At 37.2% G+C, this 10,240-nt stretch overlaps 1 protein-coding gene across 1 annotated transcript; it reads right to left on the reverse strand.

The window, feature by feature from the left end:
* Positions 1–818: 818 nt before the first annotated feature.
* Positions 819–9,762, reverse strand: LOC143582285 (potassium transporter 11-like). The gene is made up of 8 exons (XM_077064891.1): positions 9,634–9,762; positions 9,130–9,354; positions 4,627–4,873; positions 4,303–4,353; positions 3,945–4,205; positions 3,678–3,845; positions 2,526–2,780; positions 819–1,768 (listed from the first exon to the last, which is right to left on the reverse strand). Exons 1-8 carry the CDS (start codon positions 9,751–9,753, stop codon positions 819–821), a joined length of 2,277 nt encoding a protein of 758 aa, XP_076921006.1. The 5' UTR covers positions 9,754–9,762.
* Between the last annotated feature and the right edge of the window lie 478 nt (positions 9,763–10,240).

A 10,240-nucleotide genomic window follows, 5' to 3' on the forward strand; every position in this document is an offset into this window, starting at 1 on the left:
GCATACATGTGTATACAATTTGAATTACTTGTATGATATTAATTTTGCTCGTTACGTAAAACAATGTATTATAATTATTGTAAAATCTATGTTCTCACCAACTATTTTCATAGTTAACACTCTCACATGTTTTTCAAGTAATGAGAATTAGAAAAAAAAAAAAAAAAAAGAATATGATATAGAAGAAGATTAAGAGAATAAGGCCTAGTCAGAAAACCACTAAACGAATTTCAATGTTTAGTTTATTTGAGAAAAATGCTATGTTTTTGTGAATATTGCTATTTTTTATTTGAATGAAAGTTTACAGTTATACCATGTGCCATGATTTCAATTGTGTTGAGCCTCGGCTTTTCTACCTCAAGCCGGGGTGTGACACTAACAGAGATAACCGGTAAGCCACTGTTATGTGCGGAGAATATTAGCTTTCTTAACTAGATTCAAACGTGTGTAGGTTTGGGCTATATAAATTACCATGTAGGGTGGGTTTATCGATTGTAATTAAGTTTTGAGCAAGTTTATTATTAATTAAGAAAAAAATAAAAGTTTTGGGTGTTAGCCACAAGATAATTATGTTAATTATGTAAGTTGTTGAAAGAAAGAAAGATTTGCCAAAACCACCTCTGGTTTGAGAGAAAAACCTTACCGGTGGGAGGCTGAATTTGTCTTGTCTATTGCAGTTGCGGTTGAAGAAGTTGTAGGTATTCTTACCTCCCAAAATCTATTGAGAAACACAACATTATTAACACAACCAAAATTTAAAAAAATAAATTAAAATAAAAGAATCATAGCTTATTCCAATTCCAAATACAGAGTTAAGTTTATACATAAAACACTTGCCCAACATTCAAAAGAGTCTCATGAGGAACATAAAAAATCACACTATGCTCCCTACAAATCTTCCTCAAAAACGCATAAACATAATCAATCGATATCCTCTTATAAAACCTGGATCCCTGCCTCGCCGTCACCACCGTGTTCCCCATAATATGCACCACTCCCGCTGCCCGACAACTTATCAGAAACTCCCTTTCATCCACCTCCCCAAACGAAAGCGTATCACTTTCGTTTTCACTCAGCATCACTTCATTAGACCTGGCTGTTTGCTGACCGGACCCACACACACTATAGTCGTCCGAATCCGAACACCCTTCCATCATCGACTCGAGTCGTATAAACAAAAACAAATTATCAAAGAGCTTTCTTTCAAAATCATCATCTTTTTTATGAAGATCGTGATACCCGTACCGCGCCACGCATCTAAACATGTGAAAATTCTTCGGCCCAATCCGTTTCACCAGGAACCGTTCGTCCTCAGGAACCGTGTAAACGGGTAGATACTTAACGCACACAAAAACCACCACCGAGTGGATCGCCGATAAGTTGGTTATCAAATGCGAAAATATATGCGGGACCCCACTTGCTAACTCGGTGTACACAAGCCCAATCCCGGGGACACGGACCAGACCGAGGCTCGTGCCGAGACCGAGTATCCATGCCATTGAGACCTTGCTATGCATTTCAAACTCATAGCATTTGACTGTCCCGTAATGCCAGATGTACATCACGAGAAGGAAAACACCTGCAATCACGAGTGGGACCCACCCGCCTTGATTGAGTTTAAATAGGACGGATGAGAAGTAGGTGCACTCGATTAGAAGCAATAGCCCGGGAAAAATTGATACCAAAATCCAGTGACAACGCCACACGAGTAACATTACAAATGTCATGATAAATGTTGTTACAACCATCACTACGACAACCGCGGTTCCTGTTACAAAGATAAAATAAAATAATAATTGATTTTTTAATCTCGGGTTGAATAAAGTATGAGCTAAACTGACATAAGCAGGTGTGAATTTCTAACACAACTCGAACCTAGCACGAAATTCGTGGATCTGGGTTTAGTATAAAGGGTTTTGGTCAATCCCGCGAACCCGTTTAGGTAACGGGTTGTGTTCATATTAACCTGACGGGTTCGCTAACACATTTATTTTTTCTTTTATGTTTTTGAATGTGTTGTACGCTTTAAATTAAATTGGTGGGTATTTTATTCCAACATATAAAACTTATAATAGAAATTCACATAGGATTTTATTAATGAAAATGTATTCTTTCATGATATACATTTGTAATTGTTTCTGTTAAGATTGTAATTTTAAAATAATAATTTACGACAGGAATTCAAAATCATGTTGTATGACATAAATTAAATTTATTTAAAATAGTAATTGGCATAAGTTATATACATTTGTACTTTTTGTTGTAAAACTGTAATTTTAAAATAAAATTCACGAAAAAAAAATTATAAAATATAGAAATTCGGGTTAAACAGGGCGAGTTTTGTGTCAACCTGCGAATATTTGTGTGTCTGTCCAGGTTCGTATAGCACAACTTTCGGGTTCGTATCATGTCGGACCCACCAAACCGTGAACACGACCCGTTAAGCACCCATACAATCAAGCAAAGTAAAAGAAATAATAATCATTTTATCTTGTATGGTTAAACGAATCATGAGATAATATTACCGTATGCGTTGCCAATTTGGCTTTGATTTTTGATTCCAACGGTTACAACGATGCAAAGAACCATGAGAATCCAATTAATATCTGGAACGTATATCTGCCCAAGAAATTTTTTTGATGTGTGAACAACTTTGACCCGAGGAAAGCAGCCGAGTGCATTTGCCTGTTTTATTATTGAAAAAGTGGCTGATATTGTAGCTTGACTCGCAACAATAGCAGCCAAAGTTGCAATGATAAGCATTGGCCAGTATATACCGTCTGCACATTAATAAAAGCTTTTATTATTTAAATTATTTAATATAAATTATAACAGAAAATTGTCTCAAAACAGAAGTGGCAATTACGACTCAGAATGGGTCAATTAGGGAGTGCATGAGTAGGTTTTTGGCTCAGACAGAACAAAAAACTGAAATTTCAATTTTGTTTTGTTTCTGAAAACCATTTGGTATTTGTTTCTTTGGTTTTCAGAATGGGTTGGCTCGGGGTTGATGTTTCCGGTTTTGCCATTTGGGCTTGAAATATTTGGCCAAAAAAATATGGGCCAAAAACCGTCTAATATTTTTGTTAATTAATGATTAAACATTTGGGCCTATAAATTTTGGGCTACAGTATTAACTTTTTTAAAATATGCTTAAAACTCAAAACTAAAAATTATATTCAATAAATTAAATAATAAAAGTCAGTCTTTTTTGTCGATTTTTATGGCGGTTTTTCGGTTTTTGGTACAAGAAAAACCAAAACTGAACTGTAAATTCGGTTTGAGAAATATAAAACCCACCGTCGGTTTTGGGTTGGGTTGGGTTGGGTTATTTCGGTTACGGGGCGGTTTGGTTTCATACACAACCCTAGAGTCAATTTGGGTTGTGTTTTACCTAAAACCCAAACGGTTTAGGAAAATATAGAATAAGCGAAAAGTCACTTAGCTACATACAACTTACAAAATTGTTTTATTTAAATAAGTTTAGTAACATTGCTTAACCGCCTTTACTTATCTCTCCTACCATTTCTGGTTATATTTTATGAAAAATGTACAAGTTCATTATGTAGTTTTCAGCGTATTTTCGTTTCTTAAACGAGCATACCCTTCATTTTATAACAATTAGTTGGTATTCACGTGTTTGCGGGTCAACCCATGTCAACTGTCCCCTAATTTACCTGGGATAGAGCGGTAAAAGGCATCATACACATGTTCTTTGTTCATCATGAGGTAAGCTGCTTGTCCACAATAAGCCAACAGAAGGCACGGGAACACGACAACCGTAAATGCCAGCTGGATTGCTGAAACTGGAAAATGCGCCAGGTCAGCAAAAAGTGCCTCCGTCCCTGTACAATATGACACATCACACACGCACATGTTGCATTCATTAGATACCTTCAAACAATATATTTTCTTTATTCTTTCAAACAATAGTATTTTGTTACCTGTGATGCTGAGCATAATCCCGCCTAATGAAATCCAACCGTTTTTTCCTCGCCTTTTAAAATAATGGAATATATACATGGGTGAAAATGCCCGCAATACCCCTGTATCGTGTTTGCATATGTTATAAATCCCGATACCACCAATTAATAGAAACCAAAGCAACACGATTGGAGCAAAAAGCCACCCGACTTTATCGGGACCGTAATGTTGCATGCTAAACAAACCAAGTAGTATGATAACAGAAACTAGTATTACAATATCTGCAAAATGAGGGAAAAGGAAACAAAAAAGTTTGATCTATTAAAAAGTAGGAAATAAATATTTTCATATGAAAAATTAAAGATTATATAAACTTACCATTGCTCATCCCGGGATGGTTTATCTTGATACCACCAGAAGCGGATAGAACTGGTAATAACATATATTTGGTTAAATGATTTCAAAATTAAACTTTTCATCCTTTAATGTTTAACCCAAGTTGCAGATGGGTCTCCCAAAACTAAGTTAATTACAGAAGTCATCCTTTATTTGATATGCTGTAATACATTATGTCCTTTCCACTAACTAACATTAGATGGTTCAGTTATACCCATAGTAAAAGACCAATTTTCCCTTATTGAGCGTTTAACTAATATTAAATGATAAAATAAAACATGGAAATAAAGATTTTACCAAAATTACCTGAAATAGCAGGAGTCAAAATTCCGTCTCCAATCACCATGCAAGTACCAACAAGAACAAGTAAAAGAAGTGCATTCTTTTTAAACGTGTGTGCTTCCAACCATCTTTTGGTTTTTGCAGCAAATGATTGTTTATGAATTGCGTTTCGACTATAGGTAGTCAACTCTTCATCGGTCCTATGTTGATTAGGAATCGTATTAACTTTTGCATGCCGACACAATAATGAGTAAAGAGCAAAGGTTCCACCGGCACAATAAAAACATATTTAGTAGTGACCTACCGTAGTGATAATATCAGTTTGCGGTTCCTACCTCTATTTCTAGTGAAATGAGAGGGGCCACAAGGTCAAAACTTTTAATCTCCTTAGTTATGCAAATATTTTCCATATTACAGTAGAGTCCACCTAGGCTTCATTCTAGAGTTCATTAATCATAGGATCTACTAAATAAGGCCATCAAAAAAATCTACTAAACAAGAAACCACATTTTATCTAAAAGGCTTAAAAGGGATATGAACGATTAACACACTAAACTCATGTGGAATGCCTCGTGCTAAAAAAAGAGCGGTTGGAAGTAGTCTATTTCACAGCTCAATCAGCCTGCAAAAAAAGCACTACAGAAAGAGCAAATGAGGATAGACGTTTGATTGGAAGCGAGATTATTGGATAACATGATGGAGTCTGTAAACTCGAGAATGAGGCGAAAATACTTGTGAAATTTGCAAACTTAAGAAAGAGAATAATAAGGTGAAGGTGAGTCAAAGAGTTGGTCAAACTGGATGCATCTGGCCATTCATGCATCATAACTAATTCCAATTATAGGATTTAACAAAAAGTAAGATCATTTGGATTCAAGATTATGAAGCAAATCATTTGGATAAGTCAAATGGGACCATTGACTGGTAAAGATTAAGGGTAATGATAGACCCCGGTCCAGCCAACGAACACTAGCCGTAAGAAACGGGTCGGGCGTAACCTGTCGGTGGTCCGCAAAGTATGGAAAGGGTTAACTGGTTAAGCTAACTGGTCAAGCATTACCCTACGTTTTTTTTACCACCAAGCAGTTTCTTTTATTTATCATGTTTTATTTAATTTTGTTGCAATTTACTTCGAGCTTTGTTTACTTGTACTCTTAACTTATTAGGTAGTAAGTAGTCTTAACAGTTGATAGAAGTTTAGGAATGTGGGTAACTACTAACTAGGTCTTTATGTATTGATTTTCTGGATGAATGAAAGGTGGTCTTTTTTGGTATTTAATTAATTTTCTCTCTGTGTTTCTCTACGTTCGTGAGTAACCAGATTTCCATTGCTAATCCAAGTTTGGCCACTTGGGTGGTGTTTTTTGGACCCTAATCAAAGCCAGGTGGTGTCTCTGTATCCTATCTCTGATTAGGTTTGGCCGACGGATTTGATTGAGTGGTGTTTTCTGTATCTCGATTGATCCGTTAGTATCCGTTTCATTCAATTTCAATTTTCCCAGCCATTCTCCTACCTGAATTACTATCATCTGGTATCAGAGCCTAAAAGCTCTTGATTCCCCTTCGAATCCGATTCAAATATTCATAGCAGTTACCCAATTACTTTCGTTTCAAAATTCTGACAGCCATGGCTTATGAGATGCAATCAATTGAACAACAGATTAAAGAAATGCAAGATCAACTTCGTGAATTGACCATCGCTATGCAACAACAACGGGGTCGGGAACGAACCCCTCCTCGTTACCAACCTTCTGGAGATGAGGATGATGATCACCATTCTCGAAACGATGACTACAACCCCTATGGTCGTCGCCACCGCGACACTAATTATAGCAGTGACATAAAAGTTGACATACCTGAGTACAATGGACGCTTGGATCCAGACGAATTTATCGAGTGGTTACGCACGGTTTTGAACGGGTGTTAGACTACAAGCAAACACCTGAGGAAAAACAGGTGAAGTTGGTCGCTTTGAAGCTGCGGAAATACGCCTCAACATGGTGGGCTAATGTTAGTTCACAACGGGAGAAATTAGGCAAGAGTAAGATCCGTTCATGGTACAAAATGAAAAGGTTACTCAAAGCCAAATTCATGACAATGTATTACCTCCAAGAAAGCTTCTCTAAGTTGCACAATCTCAAACAAGGAACAAGAACCATTGAAGAGCTTTCCCAGGAGTTTGAACACCTTCTTATGAAGTGTGATTTGAACCCGGATGACCCACAAACCCTCGTGAGATACCTAGGAGCACTAGAACCAAGAATTGCTAATGTGATTGAGTTGCAATCGTACTCAACATTGGCTGAACTTACCCTCATGGCACACAAAGTCGAGGCTCAACAGAAGGCTCGTGGTAAGTTGGAGGTGCCCAAGACTTTAAGTAAAGCTGCAGTCCCTACGCCGAACCCTCCCTCCTTTATACCCACTGTTTCCACTCCGCCGAAAACAATAGACTCACCAGAGGGTTCAAATGCTGCAACAAAGCACTCAAGGCGTTGTTTTCGCTGTCAAGGTTTGGGACATTTTGCATATGAATGCCCGAACAAACAATAGACTCACCAGAGGGTTCAAATGCTGCAACAAAGCACTCAAGGCGTTGTTTTCGCTGTCAAGGTTTGGGACATTTTGCATATGAATGCCCGAACAAACGAGTCATTACTATAACCGAGTTTGAAGCGTTGACAGGACCCAAATTTGATGAAGAACCAAACCCACAACCTGATAACAATGAGCTGGTGTTAGGCCCAGACGAGGGAGATTGTTTGGTGCTACGTCGAGCTCTAAACGGGACCGCTGTTCACAGTGACAACCTGCAACGAGAAGCCCTGTTTCGTACCCGCTGCACCATTCAAGACAAGGTTTGTTCGCTAGTTGTTGATAGTGGCAGCTGCACCAATGTTGCAGCCCAAAACATGATCTCCAAACTGAATCTATCAACCGAACCACATCCGTCTCCTTATATTCACTGGCTAAATCAAGGAAAAGGTATGCGTGTGGCAAGTCGTGTTTTACTTTCATTATCTATTGGACAGGGATACAAGGACAAGATATGGTGCAATGTTATTCCAATGGACGCATGTCATGTGTTGCTAGGTCGTCCTTGGTTGTTTGATAGAAATGTTATCCATGATGGGTATAAAAACACAAACTCTTTTGTCAAGGATGGTACAAATATAACCTTGCTCCCTATGAAATCTACAAGTCCCCCAACAGCTAACATGTTTCTCACGTCCTCATTACAAAATCCTCAAGGTGATAATAATCGTCTTCAGATTGGATTCCAAGGGCTGAAAACACCAGGTACGGGAACCGATTGTGAGCGGGTTTGGAACGTATATGGATCTGCTCAGCAAACTCCATGTGAAGTTGAGAGTGATATTTCAATTGCAGCCCTCAAGACAGACATCAACAGTACGTGTGAATTTGAACTTAAAGTTACCAACTCAAGTTTGAGGGCAAACTTTTTCAAAGGCGGGGAGGATGATAGACCCCGGTCCAGCCAACGAACACTAGCCGTAAGAAACGGGTCGGGCGTAACCCGTCGGTGGTCCGCAAAGTACGGAAACGGTTAACTGGTTAAGCTAACTGGTCAAGCATTACCCCACGTTTTTTTTACCACCAAGCAGTTTCTTTTATTTATCATGTTTTATTTAATTTTGTTGCAATTTACTTCAAGCTTTGTTTACTTGTACTCTTAACTTATTAGGTAGTAAGTAGTCTTAACAGTTGGTTGAAGTTTAGGAATGTGGGTAACTACTAACTAGGTCTTTATGTATTGATTTTCTGGATGAATGAAAGGTGGTCTTTTTTGGTATTTAATTAATTTTCTCTCTGTGTTTCTCTACGTTCGTGAGTAACCAGATTTCCATTGCTAATCCAAGTTTGGCCACTTGGGTGGTGTTCTTTGGACCCTAATCAAAGCCAGGTGGTGTCTCTGTATCCTATCTCTGATTAGGTTTGGCCGACGGATTTGATTGAGTGGTGTTTTCTGTATCCCGATTGATCCGTTAGTATCCGTTTCATTCGATTTCAATTTTCCCAGCCATTCTCCTACCTGATTTACTATCAGGTAAGCTTGGTGTAACAAGGCTTCGGCTTTTGTTAAGTAACTTAACTTCAAGGAGTAAAGCTTGTATATACAAATTGGGTTTACAATAATTTGATTTGTATCATTTAGGAAGAAATATGTTGGGACCCGATGCATGTTTATGGAACAAAAGTATTTAACAACTAACAAGTAAGCTTTGACCGAGGTCTGAGAGAATTGCCGGTCCTTGATGATGCAAGATTTAATTATTTACACTTCTTATAAATCAACCCGTAACCCTATTCATATAGACTTTCCTAAATTTAGCACTCTCTTATGAGTAGGGTTTCACTGGGTACGTTTTATTCCCCCCCCCCCCAAATTTAGCCCTCTACTATTTAAACAACTAAATAAAAAATGAAGCCTCTATACTATATAAAATGCAAAGAATACGAACCAATAAATATAGTAGTAACTGAACATGGAGAAATGGATGTACCTTGACCATTGTCATTCGCGCGGCAAACAATAAAAACATATTTAATTAGCGGGACAAGAGTAAGCGAATATATGATTAAGGAAAGTGCCCCGACAACATCCTCTGGATCATCAATTCCTTTAGGAAATATATTATAGAATACATATAAAGGAGTCGTTCCCAAATCTCCATACACAACTCCAAGACTTTGAAACGCAAGACGAAGAAGCAATAAAACTGAAAATGTCTGCATAAAACAATAATAATAAGCTTTATAAGTACATTAGAGTCAAAACTTTTTGTTTATTTTACCTACTAAACCTAGATTCCACACGCCATCAAAGTAAAATCCATTAAGAAAAGCATATTCATAAATGTTATGTTAAAAGCTTAAAAACTTATCTATTTGTGCATTGCATCCTACAGGAAAGATTTTAATTAACTTTTGTTAATAACTAGCAGCATATTAATTCTAAAACAATAAAGATTCAAATTTAATAAATCTGAAATTCCATGTTAGCTTTACCTTTTCTCTATACATGTTCTTGAGCCTACCAGCTTCCTCATCCATAGGCTGATCAATCTTCTGCTCCAAAGCCCATATCCCACCTTCCTTTTCAATCTCTTCGTTTATATCCATTTCCATTTAACTTTTAACTTTGAATAAAAACCCTAAAACTAAAAATTGAAATCAATGTAACAGAAAAGAAAATCAAATTAGAAGCCGTTGGAACGGAACTGGACCGACATTGACAAATCCAAGTTTATCACTTTATCTCAGGTGGGCCAGCCTTCAATTGTTGAATATATCTATATGTATGTATACCTTCCAGAGAATAAAAGTTGGTTCAATTTTGACTCTTTTTTTAACTAATAAATAAATAAATAAATAAATGCGAGATAAGTGTGCACCAAATTTTACATGTTTTTAGACAAAACAAATTCACAATTTATCATGTGATTGGAAGGACTCACATGCTAAAGGAAACCATATTGTTATGGCCAATCCAGATAAAGGCCAAAACTATATGAGTTGTCATGCATTCACTATCGATCTCATACGACTCGTCTGATGTTTCCATAACGACACTATACCTGAAAACTGTAGTTTAGGCGTTGGCCTACAACCTATA

This window comes from Bidens hawaiensis, unplaced genomic scaffold, assembly GCF_021521415.1.
Source record: "Bidens hawaiensis isolate Kalapana, Puna unplaced genomic scaffold, B.hawaiensis_p1.1 tig00031517_1, whole genome shotgun sequence".
Taxonomy (NCBI): domain Eukaryota; kingdom Viridiplantae; phylum Streptophyta; class Magnoliopsida; order Asterales; family Asteraceae; genus Bidens; species Bidens hawaiensis.

Excerpts from the sequence above, each read along its gene's own strand:
- LOC143582285 (XM_077064891.1), bottom strand. The coding sequence starts at position 9,753 with ATGGAAATGGATATAAACGAAGAGATTGAAAAGGAAGGTGGGATATGG. Across the intron at positions 4,874-9,129 it reads GCGCGAATGACAATGGTCAA|GGTGGAACCTTTGCTCTTTA; the intron begins GGTACATCCATT and ends TTTTATTGTGCC. Across the intron at positions 4,206-4,302 it reads CCATCCCGGGATGAGCAATG|ATATTGTAATACTAGTTTCT; the intron begins GTAAGTTTATAT and ends CTCATTTTGCAG.